The following is a 21760-nucleotide window of genomic DNA, read 5'->3' on the forward strand; positions in this document are numbered from 1 at the left end:
AATTAAGTCATCCCCTCGGGGAGCCAGACAGTTGCTGAATTAGAAAACTAAAGTTAGGGACTATCCACAATTATCAGGTGCTTTTCAGCAGAGCAAAATTGACACAGCTGCTCGCCGCCAGATGACTGATAAGATATCGCTCCTCGCCGTCTGGAAATAAATCTGGACGTAAAAGATCCCACGGCCACTATTTCGAGCTCTCCCCCGGTGTCCTGGGGCCAATATTTACCCCTCAACCAACATCACTAAGAACAGATGATCTGATCATTATCACGTTGCTGTTTGTGGGATCTCGCTGTGCGCAAATTGGCTGCCGAGTTTCCCTACATAACAACAGTGACTACACTTCAAAAGTACTTCATTGGCTGTAAAGCGCTTCGGGACGTCCTGAGGTTGTGAAAGGCGCTATATAAATGCAAGCCTCTCTTTCTCTTGTAGAGCTGGTAATTACCCTGGTTCCTGATACAAAGCTGGGTTTGAACTGCCTCGATGCCAGACTTGTACCATTGCGCCCCATCGCTCTTATCCCTTTGCCGATATTTTATTCCTCACTCCCCCCCTCAGAACCGATTTACCTCCCTCCCTTCTCTCCCACTCCTCCAACAGACGTCCCTTCCATTCCCCCCCCCACCCCAACCCAGTGCCTCGTCCCAACTGGCTATTCTGCACACGTGGAGCGGAACGGCTATTCGACCGAGTGGGGCATCGCGGCTGAGCCTGATCCCGTCCTCAACCCAACACTAGTTCCATCTTGATGGGTGGGGTGGGGTGGGTCACTGGATCAGGAGCGAGAGAACCCCCCCCACCCCCCCCCAACCCCTCCCAAACTGGTGCTTTTTTTGTTTCAGCATCCTAATCGAGGGACGCTGAGCCCAAGGGGATTTCCTCTAACTCTCCACGTCCCCGTCCCCCCCCCCCCCACCCCCACCTCCAGTGCCTCGTCCCAACTGGCTATTCCGCACACGTGGAGCGGAACGGCTATTCGACCGAGTGGGGCATCGCGGCTGAGCCCGATCCCGTCCTCACCCCAGCACTAGTTCCATCTTGGTGCGTGGGCGGGTCACTGGATACCGATCAGGAGCGGGAGAACCCCCCCAGACCCCCCCACCACCACCAAACTGGTGCTTTTTTTGTTTCACCATCCGAATCGAGGGACGCTGATGAGCCCAAGGGGATTTCCTCTAACTCTCCACGTCCCCCCCCTCCACAGCAGTAAAATAAATCACTCAGCACACAGCAGATATCGAAATGCAGGGCTTTCCCAGTGTGAATTTCTCAGTACCGCCGATTCAGAAAGAGGGCCTCAGTTCTATTTAAAATCTTTCACAGTGTTGAAGTGGTTGAGTCAAAGACCCAGATCTCCTCCGTTCCCCCACTGCCCACAAAGATCGCTGACCCTTTGCTAAGCAGTAGTTGAAGCGTTTTTTTTTTGGTAAAATACTGGTGAAGTTTGAGCTCGTTTAACGGTTGTGAGGGTGTCACGGTGGGAAGGTGTGCTTTGACTCACTTATGATGTGGAGATGCCGGTGATGGACTGGGGTTGACAATTGTAAACAATTTTACAACACCAAGTTATAGTCCAGCAATTTTATTTTAAATTCACAAGCTTTCGGAGGCTTCCTCCTTCCTCAGGTAAATGTCTCTGAGGAACATTTACCTGAGGAAGGGGGAAGCCTCCGAAAGCTTGTGAATTTAAAATAAAATTGCTGGACTATAACTTGGTGTTGTAAAATTGTTTACAATTGACTCACTTACACACGCGCAATGCCTCGTCTGTTACTGAGGCAGCCTGATCTCAGCCGGAATGGTTGCCAGGGGTGCTGCAATTTGCCCCAGTGCCCTCCGGGTTACAGGCCCCAGCGTGCAGTGGGAGAAACTGGAATAATTACCTGTCCAACCTTCGACCCTCCAGCTCATCCAAAACTCTGCTGCCCCGTATCCTAACTCGGACCAAGTCCCGTTCACCCATCGCCCCTCCCGCCGCCCCGCGGTGCTCGCTGACTTACATTGGCCCCCGGTCCGACAACTCCCCAATTTTAAAATTCTTGACCTCCCGTTCAAATCTCCCAATGGCCTCGGCCACTCCCTGGGCAGAATTTTGACTTCGAGGCAGGAAGGGAGCGGTGGGTGGGTGGGTGGGTGGGTGGGTGGGGGGATAATTTTCGGGTGTGAAACCCGGAAGGTAAGTTGGCAGGGCACGAGGCCAGTAAATTTTACTTCTGGGCTTCGAGCTGATTGACAGGCAGGCTGGGTGCCGGGGCAGGGAGGCCTGCGGAAGCAGGCCGCAGCGGGGATCAGAGGGAGGGAGGGAGGGATCATCGGCCGAGGAGGAGATCAGATGGGCCAGAGAGGACATTGGAGGGGGTGGGGAGGAGATCGGGGGGGGAGGGGGGCCAGGGGGAAGATCGGGGGCCTGGGGAGGAAATTGGGGGGCCGGGGAGAAGACTGGGGGGCCCGGGGAGGAAATTGGGGAGCCGGGGAGGAGATCGAGGGGCCGGGGAGGAGATCGAGGGGCCGGAGAGGAGATCGGGGGGCCGGGGAGGAGATCGAGGGGCCGGGGAGGAGATCGAGGGGCCGGGGAGGAGATCGGGGGGCCGGGGAGGAGATCGGGGGGCCGGGGAGGAGATCGAGGGGCCGGGGAGGAGATCGAGGGGCCGGGGAGAAGATCATGGGGCCGGGGAGGAAATTGGGGGGCCGGGGAGAAGACTGGGGGGCCCGGGGAGGAAATTGGGGAGCCGGGGAGGAGATCGGCGGGGCCGGGGAGGAGATCGGGGGGCCGGGGAGGAGATCGAGGGGCCGGAGAGAAGATCATGGGGCCGGGGAGGAGATCGAGGGGCCGGGGAGGAGATCGAGGGGCCGGGGGGGAAGATCGGGGGCCAGGGAGGAGATCGACGGGACTGGTGCTCTTGATCACCTAATATCTCCTTATGTGGCTCGGTGTCAAATTTTGTTTGTCAGTCGCTCCTGTGAAGCGCCTCGGGACGTTTTACCGTGTTAAAGGCGCTATATAGATGCAAGTTGTTGTCGTTACATAACTAGACTAGTAATCCAGGCCTGCATTAGGAGATGGTGGGAGTTAGGACCCTACGGAAACCATCATAAGATGCTGAGAGACAATGCGGAAGCAGCTGCAGGCAAGCATTTGACTGATCCTGCAATGGGAAGTCGTCCCCCCCCCCCGCCTCCCGCCTCCCCCCGAGCAGTGAGGACGCAGTAAATTCTCCCATTGCAAGGTCAGAACGAAGATTTTCAGCCTCTCGCTGTCAGGCAAATGAAGACTCACGGGCTGCTTCCCGCTCTCTGGGTTTTGGCTGGACTCACACGAGCAGGTAGGCCCCGTTCCGTCTCCATGGTAACGGACCGTTTTCTTTTTTCTCCGAGTGGCGTGAGTGTCGGGAGCATTGCCCTTCCGTGTGTGTGTGTGTTGGCCAAAGAAGGTGGAGGAAGGCGGAGGGACAGCAGCTCCATCTGGAAAGAGAACTGCCCCCCTTCAGGTGATGGATGTGTTTTGTAAGGCTGGCCGCAAAAAAAGGCGGTTTCGTGCTCAGAAAGAAAGGAACTTGCATTTATATAGCGCCTTTCACGACCTCAGGACGTCCCAACGCGCTTTGCAGCCACTTTTGAAGTGCAGTCACTGTTGGGAGACACGGCAGCCGATTTGCGCACAGCAAGATCCCACAAACAGCAACGTGATAACGACCGGGCCGTCGTGTTTTTAGTGATGCTGGTCGAGAGACGAATATTGGGCCCCGGGACACCGGGGGGGAGAACTCCCCCCCCCCCACCTCTGCTCTTCTTGCAATGGCGGCCGCGGGATCTTTTACGTCCGCCTGAGAGGGCAGACGGGCGGGGGGGTGGCCTCGGTTTAACGTCGCATCCGAAAGACGGCGCCTCCCGACAGCGCGGCGCTCCCCCTCAGTACTGGCACTGGGAGTGTCCGCCTAGATTTTGTGCTGAAGGACCTAGAATCTATGAGCTTCTGACTCTGAGGAGAGAGAGCTCCCAACTGAGCCATGGCGCACACCTAAATTGCAGTAGTGATATTATTTGATAGTGAGTGAGAGATTCCGCCCCCCCACCCCCCCCGGTGTCGAACGCTGTTCACGACCCTGAGTACTGAGTCTCTTAGGCCTTGTGTGGTGCAAGGCAGGTATAAGGCCAAGGTTAACTCATGCTTGCCTCACCTCATTGCTTGACCAGCTCTTCAAGTCTCTCTCTGTAGCCTCCTCCAACCTGGCAACCCTCCGAGATCTCTGCGCTCCTCCAACTCCGGCCTCTTGTCCAGCACCCGATTTCCTTCACTCCACCATTGGCGGCCGTGCTCTCAGCCGCCTCGGGCCCTAAGCTCTGGAATTCCCTCCCTAAACCTCTCCGCCTCTCTCTCCTCCTTTAAGACGCTCCTTAAAACCTACCTCTTTGACCAAGCTTTTGGTCACCTGGTCCTAATATCTCCTTATGTGACTCGGTGTCAAATTTTGTCTGATTTACGCTCCTGTGAAGAGCCTCGGGACGTTAAAGGCGCTATATAAATTCAAGTTGTTGTTGTTTAGGCCCCGTTAGACGCGACAGACTAGATGCAGGGAGGATGCTCCCGATGGCTGGGGAGTCCAGAACCAGGGGTCACAGTCTCAGGATACGGGGTATGCCATTTAGAACCGAGATGAGGAGAAATTTCTTCACTCAGAGGGTGGTGAACCTGTGGAATTCTCTACCACAGAAGGCAGTGGAGGCCAAGTCATTAGATGTATTCAAGAAGCAGGTAGATATATTTCTTAATGCTAAAGGGATCAAGGGATACGGGGAAAAAGCGGGAACAGGGTACTGAGTTAGACGATCAGCCATGATCATTTTGAATGGTGGAGCAGGCCTGAAGGGCCGAATGGCCTACTCTTGCTCCTACTTTCTATGTTTCTATGTTAAGCTGTAGAGCTACTATCAGCTCTAGAGATGGGGTTTTTGGCAATGCTATAAATAAATTGAGTATTTTTTCTACAAAACAAAAATAAAATTTCCAGTGCAGTCACGAGGAGGCTATAACTTGTGCTATGATTTCTATAACGTGATTCACTCTTGGAAACTTTCTGATTCCGTTTCGGGTATTTATGACAAACTGCTCACATTAATCATCGCTTAGTATGACCGTTCTTTGCTGAAGCAGGTTGTAGCTTTTAACAGGGCAACCCACACAGGCTTTAATCTTTGCCTTCAGAAGGCCACGGGTTCAAGCCCCTACAGCAGGACTTAATCAGCAGGGTGGGATAATTTACGTCCACCTGAATAGGCAGACGGGGGCCTTGGGTTTAACGTCTCATCGGAAAGACGGCACCTCCGACAGCGCAGCACTCCCTCAGTACTGCAGTGACTCATCGGCCTAGGTTTTGCGTTCGAGTCTGCGGAGCGGGGACTTGAACCCAATGATCTATCTGACTCAGAGGTGAGAGTACCACCAACTGTTAACACCTCAGAACGGTCCTGGAAAGTCTGTACTCGTCTAACATGAATTCCAGTTGGGAGAAGTTCAGACTGTTTCTCCCGCGTTCAATTTTGGACATTGTCCACCTGAGATTTGTTTGCGAGTACAGCGATACCCAGTTGGGTTTGCTTTCTAATCACTCGACTTAATCCTGTTCAAATAACTCTTGGCTCTTCTAAAGATATCAACGGTTGAGTATAACACAGCATGGCTCAGTGTACAAACTATTCTCCTTAGTATTCAGCGATTAAAACCAGGGGGGGTGAGGCCATGAAGGGATTTAAACACAAGGATGAGAATTTTAAGATTGGAGGCTTTGGGGTACAGGGAGCGGGGCGAGGGGTGAGAGGGACTTTGGTGCGGGATAGATACGGGCAGCAGAGCTCTGGACGAGCGGAAGTTTATTCACAGCTAATTAGACCAGGAGGCCTTGAAGAGACAAACCTTTTGCCCACGGGCTCCGCCTTAGCAGCAGAATAATACATTGTCCATCACGGGCCTGTCCTTATGAAACAGGGTGTCATCTGACTTCATGCGAGCAACACCAGGAGGATTCACCAGTATTGTTTGAAAGTTTAGACAAATATTTAGATGGCAGGAAGGCACAGAGTGGGGAAATCTTGAATTTGCAATGGACTATATTTTTCCCATCGAGAACACAATTAGCTCCCTCACCTTCTCCTCAAAACCCAAAGGCGCCAGCTCCTTTGTTTCAACGGTACAGCTTGTTATTTGCAATCTCTGCACCTGTGACCCATCCAAATTCTGGTTTCTTAATTTTCGAGCCACACTTGGAATATTGTGCACTGTCCTGGTCTCCGTATTACAAAAAAGGATATAGAGTCACTGGAAAGAAAAGCAAATAAAAGATTCCCAAGGATGAGACCGGAATTGAGAGGTTATAACTATCAGGAAAGATTAACAGACTGGGGCTCTTTTCTCTAGAAAAGTGAAGGCTGAGAAGTGGCCTGATTGAGGTCTTTAAGATTATGGAAGGGGTTTGATAGGGTAGACGTAGAGAAGCTGTTTCCACTTGTGGGGGAGACCAGAACTAGGGGTCATAAATATAAGACGGTCACCAATAAATCCAATCGGGAATTCAGGAGAAACTTCTTCACCCGGAGAGTGGTGAGAATGGGGAACTCGCTACCACAAGGAGTAGTTGAGGGGAAGCTAGATAAACACATGAGGGAGAAAGGAATGGAAGGATATGGTGATAGGGTGAGATGAAGTAGGGAGGGAGGAGGCTCGTGTGGAGCATAGACCAGTTGGGCCGAATGGCCTGTTTCTGAGCAGTAATACACATCACAAACGGTGACAACATTTCAAAAACAACTCCATTGGCTGTAAAGCGCTTTGGGACGTCCTGAGGTTGTGAAAGGCGCTATATAAATGCAAGTTCTTTCTAATGTGGGTGCTCCAGCTGCATTATTGGTAGTCCCCTAATTTGCATCGTGTGGAAATCGTCCTTCTCAAGACACATTTCTCCTCCCCACAGGGCGTCTCTCCTGCGGGAATCAGCAGGATACGGTCGAGGCCCACTCTGGAGACGCTGTCCATTTGCCCTGCCCGTTCACCTGGGTCGGCGAGGACCCCTCGGAGTACATGGTGGTCTGGCAGCTGACCAGGGGAGAGAACCTCACGGTGGTGCACGACCGGGCGGATCACACGGAAAACACGGAGCAGGACCCCAGGTTCAGGGACAGGACGGGACTGGGGCCGGACTGGTTCACGGAGGGAAACGCTACCCTGAGCATCAGGAAGCTGGACCTCGGAGACGGGGGAATGTACACGTGTCTCATCACCACCGTGAACCCGTATAGCAGGGCGATGTGCGCGGAGACGACCGTATCTGTACAGGAAGGTGAGCGAAACTGTTCCCCAGGAAACCGGTCAGGGCTTCGGAGAGAAACTATCTCTCACTCCACTATTCAGTCTCCCCGTGGCGTTGCACATGTGGAGTGAGGAATTAGTGCAGTCTCCAGGTTTTGTGGAGCTAGAATTAGGCGGGATTCATTCAATCATATTCCAGTCCCCGTTTTAAAGTCATGCCGGTGTCAGCCGTGGCTCACACACTCTCTCTCTCTCTCTCTCTCGCCTCCGAGTCAGAGGGTCGTGGGTTCGAGTCCCACTCCAGAGGCTCGAGCGCAAAATCCGGGCCGACACTCCCAGTGCCGGTACTGAGGGAGCGCTGCACTGTCGGAGGTGCCGTCTCGCGGCTGAGACGTTAAACCGAGGCCCCGTCCGCCCTCCCAGGTGGAGGTAAAAGATCCCACGGCCGCTATTTTGAAGGGGGGCTGGCGAGAACTCAAGTAACGTCTCTAAAATAGGTCATTATCACATTGCTGTTTGTGGGATCTTGCTGTGCGCAAATTGGCTGCCCCGTTTTCAACAGTGACGACACTTCAAAAGTACTTCATTGGCTGTAAGGTGCTTTGGGACATCCTGAGGTTGTGAAAGGCACTATATAAATGCAAGTTCTGTCTTGCTTGCTTTCTTTCATTCTTGCTTTCTTTCTTTCTTGCTTTTTTTCTTTCTTTCTTTCTTTCTTTCTGTCTTTCTTTCTTTCTTTCTTTCTTTCTTTCTTTCTTTCTTGCTTTCTGTCTTTCTTTCTTTCTTTCTTTCTTTCTTTCTTTCTTTCTTTCTGTCTTTCTTTCTTTCTTTCTTTCTTTCTTCCTTTCTGTCTTTCTTTCTTTCTTTCTTTCTTTCTTTCTTTCTTTCTTTCTTTCTTTCTTTCTTTCTTTCTTTCTTTCTTTCTTTCTTTCTTTCTTTCTTTCTTTCTTTCTTTCTTTCTTTCTTCCTTTCTTTCTTTCTTTCTTTCTTGCTTTCTTTCATTCTTGCTTTCTTTCTTTCTTGCTTTTTTTCTTTCTTTCTTTCTTTCTGTCTTTCTTTCTTTCTTTCTTTCTTTCTTTCTTTCTTGCTTTCTTTCTTTCTTTCTTTCTTTCTTTCTTTCTTTCTGTCTTTCTTTCTTTCTTTCTTTCTTTCTTTCTTTCTTTCTTTCTTTCTTTCTTTCTTTCTTGCTTTCTGTCTTTCTTGCTTTCTTTCTTTCTTTCTTTCTTTCTTTCTTTCTGTCTTTCTTTCTTTCTTTCTTTCTTCCTTTCTTTCTTGCTTTCTTGCTTTCTTTCTTTCTTTCTTTCTTTCTTTCTTTCTTTCTTTCTGTCTTTCTTTCTTTCTGTCTTTCTTTCTTTCTTTCTTTCTGTCTTTCTTTCTTTCTTTCTTTCTTTCTTTCTTTCTGTCTTTCTTTCTTTCTTTCTTTCTTCCTTTCTTTCTTGCTTTCTTTCTTGCTTTCTTTCTTTCTTTCTTTCTGTCTTTCTTTCTTCCTTTCTTTCTTGCTTTCTTTCTTGCTTTCTTTCTTTCTTTCTTTCTTCCTTTCTTTCTTGCTTTCTTTCTTTCTTTCTTTCTTTCTTGCTTTCTTTCTTGCTTTCTTTCTTTCTTTCTTGCTTTCTTTCTTTCTGTCTTTCTTTCTTGCTTTCTTTCTTTCTTTCTTGCTTTCTTTCTTTCTTTCTTGCTTTCTTTCTTGCTTTCTTTCTTTCTTGCTTTCTTTCTTTCTTTCTGTCTTTCTTTCTTTCTTTCTTCCTTTCTTTCTTGCTTTCTTTCTTTCTTTCTTTCTTTCTTTCTTTCTGTCTTTCTTTCTTTCTTTCTTTCTTTCTTTCTTTCTGTCTTTCTTTCTTTCTTTCTTTCTGTCTTTCTTTCTTTCTTTCTTTCTTGCTTTCTTTCTTGCTTTCTTTCTTTCTTTCTTTCTTTCTTTCTTTCTGTCTTTCTTTCTTTCTTTCTTTCTTTCTTTCTTTCTTTCTTTCTGTCTTTCTTTCTTTCTTTCTTTCTTGCTTTCTTTCTTTCTTTCTTTCTTTCTTTCTTTCTTTCTGTCTTTCTTTCTTTCTTTCTTTCTTTCTTTCTTTCTGTCTTTCTTTCTTTCTTTCTTTCTTTCTGTCTTTCTTTCTTTCTTGCTTTCTTTCTTTCTTTCTTTCTTTCTTTCTTTCTTTCTTTCTTTCTGTCTTTCTTTCTTTCTTTCTTTCTGTCTTTCTTTCTTTCTTTCTGTCTTTCTTTCTTTCTTGCTTTCTTTCTTTCTTTCTTGCTTTCTTTCTTTCTTTCTTTCTTTCTTTCTTTCTTTCTTTCTTTTTCTTTCTTTCTGTCTTGCTTTCTTTCTTGCTTTCTTTCTTTCTTTCTTTCTTTCTTTCTTTCTGTCTTTCTTTCTTTCTTTCTTTCTTTCTTTCTTTCTTGCTTTCTTTCTTTCTTTCTTTCTTTCTTTCTTTCTTTCTGTCTTTCTTTCTTTCTTTCTGTCTTTCTTTCTTTCTTTCTGTCTTTCTTTCTTTCTTGCTTTCTTTCTTTCTTTCTTTCTTTCTTTCTTTCTTTCTTTCTGTCTTTCTTTCTTTCTTTCTTTCTTGCTTTCTTTCTTGCTTTCTTTCTTTCTTCCTTTCTTTCTTGCTTTCTTTCTTTCTTGCTTTCTTTCTGTCTTTCTTTCTTTCTTTCTGTCTTTCTTTCTTTCTTTCTGTCTTTCTTTCTTTCTTGCTTTCTTTCTTTCTTTCTTTCTTTCTTTCTTTCTTTCTTTCTTTCTTTCTGTCTTTCTTTCTTTCTTTCTTTCTTGCTTTCTTTCTTGCTTTCTTTCTTTCTTCCTTTCTTTCTGTCTTTCTTTCTTTCTTTCTTTCTTGCTTTCTTTCTTGCTTTCTTTCTTTCTTCCTTTCTTTCTTGCTTTCTTTCTGTCTTTCTTTCTTTCTTTCTTTCTTTCTTCCTTTCTTTCTTTCTTTCTTTCTTTCTTTCTTTCTTTCTTTCTGTCTTTCTTTCTTTCTTTCTTTCTTGCTTTCTTTCTTGCTTTCTTTCTTTCTTCCTTTCTTTCTTGCTTTCTTTCTTTCTTTCTGTCTTTCTTTCTTGCTTTCTTTCTTGCTTTCTTTCTTTCTTCCTTTCTTTCTTGCTTTCTTTCTTTCTTTCTTTCTTTCTTGCTTTCTTTCTGTCTTTCTTCCTTTCTTTCTTGCTTTCTTTCTTTCTTTCTTTCTTTCTTGCTTTCTTTCTGTCTTTCTTCCTTTCTTTCTTGCTTTCTTTCTTTCTTTCTTGCTTTCTTTCTGTCTTTCTTCCTTTCTTTCTTGCTTTCTTTCTTTCTTTCTTTCTTTCTTTCTTTCTGTCTTTCTTCCTTTCTTTCTTGCTTTCTTTCTTTCTTTCTTTCTTGCTTTCTTTCTGTCTTTCTTCCTTTCTTTCTAGCTTTCTTTCTTTCTTTCTTTCTTGCTTTCTTTCTGTCTTTCTTCCTTTCTTTCTTTCTTTCTTTCTTGCTTTCTTTCTGTCTTTCTTCCTTTCTTTCTTGCTTTCTGTCTTTCTTCCTTTCTTTCTTCCTTTCTTTCTTTCTTTCTTTCTTTCTTGCTTTCTTTCTTTCTTTCTTTCTTGCTTTCTTTCTTTCTTTCTTTCTTGCTTTCTTTCTTTCTTTCTTTCTTGCTTTCTTTCTGTCTTTCTTCCTTTCTTTCTTGCTTTCTTTCTTTCTTTCTTTCTTTCTTTCTGTCTTTCTTTCTTTCTTTCTTTCTTTCTTTCTTTCTTTCTGTCTTTCTTCCTTTCTTTCTTGCTTTCTTTCTTTCTTTCTTTCTTTCTTTCTTTCTGTCTTTCTTTCTTTCTTTCTTTCTTTCTTTCTGTCTTTCTTTCTTTCTTTCTTTCTTTCTGTCTTTCTTTCTTTCTTTCTTTCTTTCTGTCTTTCTTCCTTTCTTTCTTTCTTTCTTTCTTTCTTTCTTTCTTTCTTTCTTGCTTTCTTTCTGTCTTTCTTCCTTTCTTTCTTGCTTTCTTTCTTTCTTTCTTTCTTTCTTTCTTTCTGTCTTTCTTTCTTTCTTTCTTTCTTTCTTTCTTTCTGTCTTTCTTTCTTTCTTTCTTTCTTGCTTTCTTTCTTTCTTGCTTTCTTTCTTGCTTTCTTTCTTTCTTTCTTGCTTTCTTTCTTTCTTTCTTGCTTTCTTTCTTGCTTTCTTTCTTTCTTTCTTTCTTTCTTGCTTTCTTTCTTGCTTTCTTTCTTTCTTTCTTTCTTTCTTGCTTTCTTTCTTTCTTTCTTGCTTTCTTTCTTGCTTTCTTTCTTTCTTTCTTTCTTTCTTTCTTGCTTTCTTTCTTTCTGTCTTTCTTTCTTTCTTTCTTTCTTTCTTTCTTTCTGTCTTTCTTTCTTTCTTTCTTTCTTGCTTTCTTTCTTTCTTGCTTTCTTTCTTGCTTTCTTTCTTTCTTTCTTGCTTTCTTTCTTTCTGTCTTTCTTTCTTGCTTTCTTTCTTTCTTTCTTTCTTTCTTTCTTTCTGTCTTTCTTTCTTTCTTTCTTTCTTTCTTTCTTTCTTTCTGTCTTTCTTTCTTTCTTTCTTTCTTTCTTTCTTTCTGTCTTTCTTTCTTTCTTTCTTTCTTTCTTTCTGTCTTTCTTCCTTTCTTTCTTTCTTTCTTTCTTTCTTTCTTTCTTTCTTTCTTGCTTTCTTTCTGTCTTTCTTCCTTTCTTTCTTGCTTTCTTTCTTTCTTTCTTTCTTTCTTTCTTTCTTTCTTTCTTTCTGTCTTTCTTTCTTTCTTTCTTTCTTTCTTTCTTTCTTTCTTTCTGTCTTTCTTTCTTTCTTTCTTTCTTGCTTTCTTTCTTTCTGTCTTTCTTTCTTGCTTTCTTTCTTGCTTTCTTTCTTGCTTTCTTTCTTTCTTTCTTTCTTTCTTTCTTTCTTTCTTTCTTGCTTTCTTTCTGTCTTTCTTCCTTTCTTTCTTGCTTTCTTTCTTTCTTTCTTTCTTTCTTTCTTTCTTTCTTTCTTTCTGTCTTTCTTTCTTTCTTTCTTTCTTGCTTTCTTTCTTGCTTTCTTGCTTTCTTTCTTTCTTGCTTTCTTTCTTTCTTGCTTTCTTTCTTTCTTTCTGTCTTTCTTTCTTTCTTTCTTGCTTTCTTGCTTTCTTGCTTTCTTTCTTTCTTCCTTTCTTTCTTGCTTTCTTGCTTTCTTGCTTTCTTTCTTTCTTTCTGTCTTTCTTTCTTTCTTCCTTTCTTTCTTTCTTTCTTTCTTTCTTGCTTTCTTTCTTTCTTTCTTGCTTTCTTCCTTTCTTTCTTTCTTTCTTGCTTTCTTTCTTTCTTTCTTGCTTTCTTTCTTTCTTCCTTTCTTTCTTTCTTTCTTGCTTTCTTGCTTTCTTTCTTTCTTTCTGTCTTTCTTTCTTTCTTCCTTTCTTTCTTTCTTTCTTTCTTTCTTGCTTTCTTTCTTTCTTTCTTGCTTTCTTCCTTTCTTTCTTTCTTTCTTGCTTTCTTTCTTTCTTGCTTTCTTTCTTTCTTTCTTGCTTTCTTCCTTTCTTTCTTTCTTTCTTGCTTTCTTCCTTTCTTGCTTTCTTTCTTTCTTTCTGTCTTTCTTTCTTTCTTTCTTGCTTTCTTTCTTTCTTGCTTTCTTTCTTGCTTTCTTGCTTTCTTTCTTTCTTGCTTTCTTCCTTTCTTTCTTTCTTTCTTGCTTTCTTCCTTTCTTGCTTTCTTTCTTTCTTTCTGTCTTTCTTTCTTTCTTTCTTGCTTTCTTTCTTTCTTGCTTTCTTTCTTTCTTGCTTTCTTTCTTTCTTGCTTTCTTGCTTTCTTTCTTTCTTGCTTTCTTTCTTTCTTTCTGTCTTTCTTTCTTCCTTTCTTTCTTGCTTTCTTGCTTTCTTTCTTTCTTGCTTTCTTTCTTTCTTTCTGTCTTTCTTTCTTTCTTCCTTTCTTTCTTTCTTTCTTGCTTTCTTTCTTTCATGCTTGCTTTCTTGCTTTCTTTCTTTCTTTCTTGCTTGCTTGCTTGCTTTCTTTCTTTCTTTCTTGCTTTCTTCCTTTCTTTCTTTCTTTCTTGCTTTCTTTCTTGCTTTCTTTCTTTCTTGCTTTCTTTCTTTCTGTCTTTCTTTCTTTCTTTCTTGCTTTCTTTCTTTCTTGCTTTCTTTCTTTCTTTCTTGCTTTCTTTCTTGCTTTCTTTCTTGCTTTCTTGCTTTCTTTCTTTCTTGCTTTCTTTCTTTCTTGCTTTCTTTCTTTCTTTCTGTCTTTCTTTCTTTCTTTCTTTCTTTCTGTCTTTCTTTCTTTCTTTCTTGCTTTCTTGCTTTCTTTCTTTCTTCCTTTCTTTCTTTCTTTCTTGCTTTCTTGCTTTCTTTCTTTCTTTCTGTCTTTCTTTCTTTCTTCCTTTCTTTCTTTCTTTCTTTCTTTCTTGCTTTCTTTCTTTCTTTCTTGCTTTCTTCCTTTCTTTCTTTCTTTCTTGCTTTCTTTCTTTCTTTCTTGCTTTCTTTCTTTCTTCCTTTCTTTCTTTCTTTCTTGCTTTCTTGCTTTCTTTCTTTCTTTCTGTCTTTCTTTCTTTCTTCCTTTCTTTCTTTCTTTCTTTCTTTCTTGCTTTCTTTCTTTCTTTCTTGCTTTCTTCCTTTCTTTCTTTCTTTCTTGCTTTCTTTCTTTCTTGCTTTCTTTCTTTCTTTCTTGCTTTCTTCCTTTCTTTCTTTCTTTCTTGCTTTCTTCCTTTCTTGCTTTCTTTCTTTCTTTCTGTCGTTCTTTCTTTCTTGCTTTCTTTCTTGCTTTCTTGCTTTCTTTCTTTCTTGCTTTCTTCCTTTCTTTCTTTCTTTCTTTCTTGCTTTCTTCCTTTCTTGCTTTCTTTCTTTCTTTCTGTCTTTCTTTCTTTCTTTCTTGCTTTCTTTCTTTCTTGCTTTCTTTCTTGCTTTCTTGCTTTCTTTCTTTCTTGCTTTCTTTCTTTCTTTCTGTCTTTCTTTCTTTCTTCCTTTCTTTCTTGCTTTCTTGCTTTCTTTCTTTCTTGCTTTCTTTCTTTCTTTCTGTCTTTCTTTCTTTCTTCCTTTCTTTCTTTCTTTCTTGCTTTCTTTCTTTCATGCTTGCTTTCTTGCTTTCTTTCTTTCTTTCTTGCTTGCTTGCTTGCTTTCTTTCTTTCTTTCTTGCTTTCTTCCTTTCTTTCTTTCTTTCTTGCTTTCTTTCTTTCATGCTTGCTTTCTTTCTTTCTTTCTTTCTTTCTTGCTTGCTTGCTTGCTTTCTTTCTTTCTTTCTTCCTTTCTTTCTTTCTTTCTTGCTTTCTTCCTTTCTTTCTTTCTTTCTTGCTTTCTTTCTTTCTTGCTTGCTTGCTTGCTTTCTTTCTTTCTTGCTTTCTTCCTTTCTTTCTTTCTTTCTTGCTTTCTTTCTTTCATGCTTGCTTTCTTGCTTTCTTTCTTTCTTGCTTGCTTGCTTGCTTTCTTTCTTTCTTGCTTTCTTCCTTTCTTTCTTTCTTTCTTGCTTTCTTTCTTTCATGCTTGCTTTCTTGCTTTCTTTCTTTCTTGCTTGCTTTCTTGCTTGCTTTCTTTCTTGCTTGCTTGCTTTCTTTCTTGCTTGCTTTCTTGCTTGCTTTCTTTCTTGCTTGCTTTCTTGCTTGCTTTCTTGCTTGCTTTCTTGCTTTCTTGCTTGCTTTCTTGCTTTCTTTCTTGCTTGCTTGCTTGCTTTCTTTCTTTCTTGCTTGCTTGCTTGCTTTCTTGCTTTCTTGCTTTCTTTCTGTCCTTTCTTTCTTTCTTTCTTTCTTCCCATCCTTCAGACCAAGAAAGGTCTTTAGTTGAGTGAACAGCCAGGGCTAAGGGAGGGGCTGCTATAATGGGGCACGGTGATCCTGTGCGAGACCCGTATCCTGCCAGGGTTCGCTGCCCACGTGAATGTCGGCTGAGGATAGAATGGGACTTTGCTGCATTGCCCCGACCAGCCGCCCCCCAACCCACCCCACCGCCCCCCTCCCCCGCACCTAGACTCAGAACATGGAAAACGGCCACTTTGGGGAGGGTTGGTCCATTCCTGCGGAACGGCGCAGCCCACGAGTCCTGCCCGCAGCGCAGAAAAGAATACAAGAGGACGACTGGGTCTGAAAGGAAACTCTGGGGCAATGGTGTCGTTTCTGCAATTTCAGGGACCGAGGCACCAGCCACTCTCAAGTCCTCGGGATATTCCGGGAGTTCCTGGGAGAACTTGACTTACGAGGGAGGAGTTCCACCTGATCGCTCGGAGCTCCCAGGAGCAAGCTGGGAGTCAAACGAGGAAACCAACATCGTTGTGTCTGCGATTTTTGTGGTGTTTGTGACCACGCTGATGTCCATCGCCATTTATTTTGCCTTGAAAAGAAGAGGTAAGAGTTTTTATCGGATTGGTAGTGACACTGCGTGGTGAGAGGCACCGCCATCGCACGTGGCCCCAATCCAGTCCCAGTGATCCGTCCCTTTGTAAAATTACATAGAATTTAATGCACAGGAACAGGCCATTCGGCCCAACTGGCCCGTGCCGGTGTTGATGCTCCACGCTGGCCCCCTCCCTCCCTACTTCATCTCACCCTATCGGCATATCCTTCTATTCCTCTCTCCCTCATGTGTTTATCCAGCTTCCCCTTAAATGCATCTACGCTATTCGCCTCAACTCCGCAACAGAATGCGATGCCCCCTGCAGATGAATAGCCGGACAACACTCACCACACACACACATCAGTGATGGCTGGGTTGGGTGTGATGTGGTAACCGAGTTCCACATTCTCACCACTCTCTGGGTAAAGAGGTTTCTCCCGAATTCCTCCTTGGATTTATAAAATGGCAAAGCCCCATTGCCCTACTCCCCCCACCCCCGCCCCAGTCTTGCCACCATTTTGTCTAACCGGCCATATGTTTGTTGCAGTGAAGAATGAAGGGAAAATGAGTGACGTTGGTGGCATGCAGGGCTGGCGGTGATTCCTTGCTGGTTCCAGAGGCCCTGGCCCTGCTCTAGTGCCTCACCCAACCAGCCATCACTGATGCATGTGCTTTGGTGGTGAGTGTTACCTGGCTATTCAACCGTGGGGGGCATCACATTCTGCTCTCCTCGCCCCCCCTCCCCTCCCCAGGGGCTGCTGGATTGTGATCAGGAGCGTAAATGACGGTCAGTCTTCCCTTCCCTTACCCAGGAGACTGAGGTCAATTGTAGGATCTCATCGGTAACGAAAGGAGGTGGGAGAGGGACAGTTTCCTGGGGGGGCTGTATAAGTAGCTTGGGAGGAGGGTAGAACATGGCCTAGTGGTAGTACAGTGCCTGCTAATCAAATGAGACAGGTGCTGGACACTCGCTGACCTCCTGGTATTGCTTTGGCTCTCTGATCCATGGAGGCTAAGTCAAGATGGCAGCAAACATTAGTTGTTTCTCCAGGAGAAACCTCTTTACCCAGAGAGTGGACAGAATCATAGAGTCATAGAGTCATACAGCACGGATAGAGGCCCTTCGGCCCATCGTGTCCGCGCCGGCCATCAAGCCCTGTCTACTCTAATCCCATATTCCAGCATTTGGTCCGTAGCCTTGTATGCTATGGCATTTCAAGTGCTCATCCAAATGCTTCTTGAATGTTGTGAGGGTTCCTGCCTCCACGACCCTCTCAGGCAGTGAGTTCCAGACTCCAACCACCCTCTGGGTGAAAAAGTTCTTTCTCAAATCCCCTCTAAACCTCCCGCCTTTTACCTTGAATCTATGCCCCCTTGTTATAGAACCCTCAACGAAGGGAAAAAGCTCCTTAGTATCCATCCTATCTGTGCCCCTCATAATTTTGTACACCTCAATCATGTCCCCCCTCAGCCTCCTCTGCTCCAAGGAAAACAAACCCAATCTTCCCAGTCTCTCTTCATAGCTGAAGCGCTCCAGCCCTGGTAACATCCTGGTGAATCTCCTCTGCACCCTCTCCAAAGCGATCACATCCTTCCTGTAGTGTGGCGACCAGAACTGCACACAGTACTCCAGCTGTGGCCTAACCAGTGTTTTATACAGCTCCATCATAACCTCCTTGCTCTTATATTCTATGCCTCGGCTAATAAAGGCAAGTATCCCATATGCCTTCTTTGCCACCTTATCTACCTGTTCCGCCGCCTTCAGGGATCTGTGAACTTGCACACCAAGATCCCTCTGACCCTCTGTCTTGCCTAGGGTCTTCCCATTCATTGTGTATTCCCTTGCCTTGTTAGTCCCTCCAAAGTGCATCACCTCGCACTTTTCCAGGTTAAATTCCATTTGCCACTGTTCCGCCCATCTGACCAACCCATCTATATCGTCCTGCAGACTGAGGCTATCCTCCTCGCTATTTACCACCCTACCAATTTTTGTATCATCAGCGAACTTACTGATCATACCTTTTACATTCATATCCAAGTCGTTAATGTAGACCACAAACAGCAAGGGCCCCAGCACAGATCCCTGTGGTACCCCACTGGCCACAGGCTTCCAGTCACAAAAACAACCTTCGACCATCACCCTCTGCCTTCTGCCACTAAGCCAGTTTTGTATCCAAAGTGCCAAGGCACCCTGGACTCCATGGGCTTGTACCTTCTTGACCAGTCTCCTGTGCGGGACTTTATCGAAGGCCTTACTGAAATCCATGTATACCACATCCACTGCGTTACCCTCATCCACACGCCTAGTCACCCCCTCAAAAAATTCAATCAAATTAGTCAGACATGATCTTCCCTTGACAAAGCCATGTTGACTATCCCTGATTAATCCTTGCTTCTCCAAGTGGAGACTAATTTTGTCCTTCAGAATTTTTTCCAATAATTTTCCTACCACTGATGTTAGGCTCACTGGCCTGTAGTTCCCCGGTTTTTCCCTACTCCCCTTCTTGAATAATGGTACTACATTAGCGGTTCTCCAGTCCTCTGGCACATCCCCTGTGGCCAGAGAGGTTCTGAATATATGTGTTAGAGCCCCCGCTCCCACAAGGAGTAGTTGAGGCGAATAGCACAGATGCATTTAAGACTTGAGCCCATCGGCTGACACTCCCAGCGCAGTACTGAGGGAGTGCTGCACTGTCGGAGATGCCGTCTTTCGGATGAGACGTTAAACCGAGGCCCCGTCTGCCCTCTCAGGTGGAGGTAAAAGATCCCACGGCCGCTATTTCGAAGAAGAGCAGGGGGAGTTCTCCCCAGTGTCCTGGCCAAAATGTATCCCTCAACCAACGTCTCTAAAACAGATGATCTGGTTGTTTCATTGCTGTTTGTGGGATCTTGCTGTGCGCAAATTGGCTGCAGCGTTTCCCACATTTACAACAGTGGACTACACTTCGAAAATACTTCATTGGCCGTAAAATGCTTTGGGACGTCCTGAGGTCATGAAAGGCGTTATATAAATGCAAGTCTCTCTTTTCTTTAAGGAGAAGGTATATGAGGGAGAAGGGAATAGAAGGATATATTGATAGGGTGAGATGAAGTCGGGAGGGAGGAGGCTCGTGTGGAGCATAAACACTGGCACAGGCCAGTTGGGCCGAATGGCCTGTTTCTGTGCTGTAAATTCCATGTAATTCTATGTAATATCCTTGAAGCTAAAATTAAATTCTCGCTGCTAAATATAACTTGTATATAACAGGCAGTCGATTTTTTTATTTTGTTTTTTTTTTGCAAGCTCACGAGACGCCTCAGAGGTACAGATTTGTGACCTTTTACAATGTTATACGCAGAGTACCTGAGCTTGGGCACTAGATTTGATGACGTCTTTCATCCATCTTTCAGGTTGCGAGCAACGTAGCTGGGAGGAGCGTGCAGCCCAGGAAACAATGATACGCAACAGTGAAAAGCCACCAGTCTGAGAGGGGTGACCGTGGACTTCCCTCTCCCGATGCCCCGGCATCTTTCGGACACGCTCTGGGTCGGGGTTGTTGATTGGTCCTACAGATACATGAGCTGCATCCCCCTGGGACAACAAAGAGACGCCAAACTATTTTAAACTAAGTGTGTGTTTCCTATTGTCTGTTTGTTCTGCGTGTTTCATTAACCGGAGGCCATCCTGTGCAGACTGTGAAAACATAGATAGGTTTGTTTTTTTACAGTGCTTTAGTACAGATTAATGACACACCAGCTAATGTAGGCAGAACTGGTTTAAACTGTATGCTTTGCAAATCTTATCTTTTGATCAGAATGACACTGAGGTAACTTTGGAGAAGGATGAAACTTTAGACATTAGAAACAGGACCATGACCAGATGGAGGCCCCATTATGGTAGTGTGTATTCAGCAGTTTGTTCCATGATCTAAGGGTCATAAAATTCCCAATAAAGAAAGAACTTTCATTTATATAGCACCTTTCACGACCTCAGAATGTCCCAAAGTGCTTTACAACCAAGGGCATTGCTGCAGGAGTTCCTCAGGGCAGTGTCCCAGGCCCAACCATCTTCAGCTGCTTCATCAATGACCTTCCCTCCATCATAAGGTTAGAAATGGGGATGTTCGCTGATGATTGCACAGTGTTCAGTTCCATTCGCAACCCCTCAAATAATGAAGCAGTCCGAGCCCGCATGCAGCAAGACCTGGACAACATCCAGGCTTGGGCTGATAAGTGGCAAGTAACATTCACGCCAGACAAGTGCCAGGCAATGACCATCTCCAACAAGAGAGAGTCTAACCACCTCCCCTTGACATTCAACGGCATTACCATCGCCGAATCCCCCACCATCAACATCCTGGGGGGTCACCGTTGACCAGAAACTTAACTGGACCAGCCATATAAATACTGTGGCTACAAGAGCAGGTCAGAGGCTGGGTATTCTGTGGCGAGTGACTCACCTCCTGACTCCCCAAAGCCTTTCCACCATCTACAAGGCACAAGTCAGGAGTGTGATGGAATACTCTCCACTTGCCTGGATGAGTGCAGCTCCAACAACACTCAAGAAGCTCGACACCATCCAGGACAAAGCAGCCCGCTAGATTGGCACCCCATCTACCACCCTAAACATTCACTCCCTTCACCACCGGCGCACGGTGGCTGCAGTGTGTACCATCCACAGGATGCACTGCAGCAACTCGCCAAGGCTTCTTCGACAGCACCTCCCAAACCCGCGACCTCCACCACCTAGAAGGACAAGAGCAGCATGGGAAGAACACCACCTGCACGTTCCCCTCCAAGTCACACTCCATCCCGACTTGGAAATATATCGGCCGTTCCTTCATCGTCGCTGGGTCAAAATCCTGGAACTCCCTTCCTAACAGCACTGTGTAAGAACCTTCACCACACGGACTGCAGCGGTTCAAGAAGGCGGCTCACCACCACCTTCTCAAGGGCAATTAGAGATGGGCAATAAATGCCGGCCTCGCCAGCGATGCCCACATCCCATGAACGAATAAAAGAAAAATTAAGCACCATTGAACATATGAAATTGATGGGCTGGAAATGTTCAGCTGGCCCATCCCATGGTGCCTGGACCATCGTGACTAAAGACATCCTCCCTTCCGCCCCCCCACCCCCGGAGCCAAATAATCTCCTGGAAGAGAGGAAAGAAAATAGAGAAAAAAAAACAGGGCCAATAAAGGAAGAAATACCCTGGAAAATTCCTCTCCGCCCCCCCACCCCCCTCAGGCGATCGAAACCAGCCCAGGAGATCACATGGACCAAGTGTTATCTGTAGAGACACTTACCTTGTATATGATGGGATCTCTGCCCCAGTCAGGAACTGGGCCAGCTCCCCCCTGGAAAGCAGAGAGTCGGCACTCACCACACCAGCCGGCAACACATTCCAGAGGCTCACTGCTCTCTGGGAAGAGAGGAACCTCCCAACACCCAGTCTATCCCTACTCTCCCATTGTTTAAACTCGGGTCCTCCGGATCTCCCCAAACTGTTACACTGGAATAATCCATCAATAGGGAGATTGTCCAGCCCTTTCATTATTTTATAGACCTCTATCAGGTCACCTCTAAGTTTAGCCACTGTTGTAATGTAGGAAACGTGGCAGCCAATTCGCGCACAGCAAGATCCCACAAAATGTGATGTGTTTTTAGTTGTTGGTTCAGGGTTAAATATTGTCCAGGAGACCGGGGAGAACTCCCCTGCTCAGCAAGAATTAAACAATGCATGATTGTTTTTTCAAAAATGATATAAAAGAAGGTCTCCAAGCAAAACTCAGTTTGGAACTTTAGCTACCTGAACAGCCTGGACAGACAATTACTCACGTTTCCCGGTGAGATACATGTGAATTTCTAGATGTAGGACTGCGTGTTCTGCTCTGTGTGTAGTCTTAAGATGGATGTTTTGAAACGTTAATAAACAAAGTTAATTCTCAGACGTGTTACTGTCTCTAGCTTTCTCAAATCTGTTCCTAAAAGGGTTAAGGATTATTAATTACACAAATTGGGGTTGTATTCTCTAGAGTTTCGAAGGTTAAGGGGTGATCTGATCGAAGTTTATGATATTGAGGGGAACGGATAGGGTGGATAGAGAGAAACTATTTCCGCTGGTTGGGGATTCTAGGAGTAGGGGGCACAGTCTAAAAATTAGAGCCAGACCTTTCAGGAGTGAGATTAGAAAACATTTCTACACACAAAGGGTGGTAGAAGTTTGGAACTCTCTTCCGCAAATGGCAATTGATACTAGCTCAATTGCTAAATTTAAATCTGAGATAGATA

The 21760-nt window shown here is 44.8% G+C and overlaps 1 protein-coding gene across 1 annotated transcript; it reads left to right on the plus strand.

Moving 5' to 3' along the window:
* The first annotated feature begins 3158 nt into the window (after positions 1 to 3158).
* Positions 3159 to 21417, plus strand: LOC137302480 (CD276 antigen-like). The gene is made up of 4 exons (XM_067972172.1): positions 3159 to 3329; positions 6972 to 7337; positions 15283 to 15498; positions 18878 to 21417. Exons 1-4 carry the CDS (start codon positions 3272 to 3274, stop codon positions 18952 to 18954), a joined length of 717 nt encoding a protein of 238 aa, XP_067828273.1. The 5' UTR covers positions 3159 to 3271; the 3' UTR covers positions 18955 to 21417.
* Positions 21418 to 21760: the final 343 nt, after the last annotated feature.

This window comes from Heptranchias perlo, chromosome 35 (assembly GCF_035084215.1).
Source record: "Heptranchias perlo isolate sHepPer1 chromosome 35, sHepPer1.hap1, whole genome shotgun sequence".
In the NCBI taxonomy this organism is placed as follows: Eukaryota; Metazoa; Chordata; class Chondrichthyes; order Hexanchiformes; family Hexanchidae; genus Heptranchias; species Heptranchias perlo.

What these genes read in the sequence shown, in the direction of transcription:
- LOC137302480 (XM_067972172.1), top strand. Translation starts at nt 3,272, where the DNA reads ATGAAGACTCACGGGCTGCTTCCCGCTCTCTGGGTTTTGGCTGGACTC. An exon ending in GGCTGGACTCACACGAGCAG is followed by an intron (nt 3,330 to 6,971) that starts GTAGGCCCCGTT and finishes TCCTCCCCACAG; the next exon opens with GGCGTCTCTCCTGCGGGAAT. An exon ending in TTTTGCCTTGAAAAGAAGAG is followed by an intron (nt 15,499 to 18,877) that starts GTAAGAGTTTTT and finishes TCCATCTTTCAG; the next exon opens with GTTGCGAGCAACGTAGCTGG.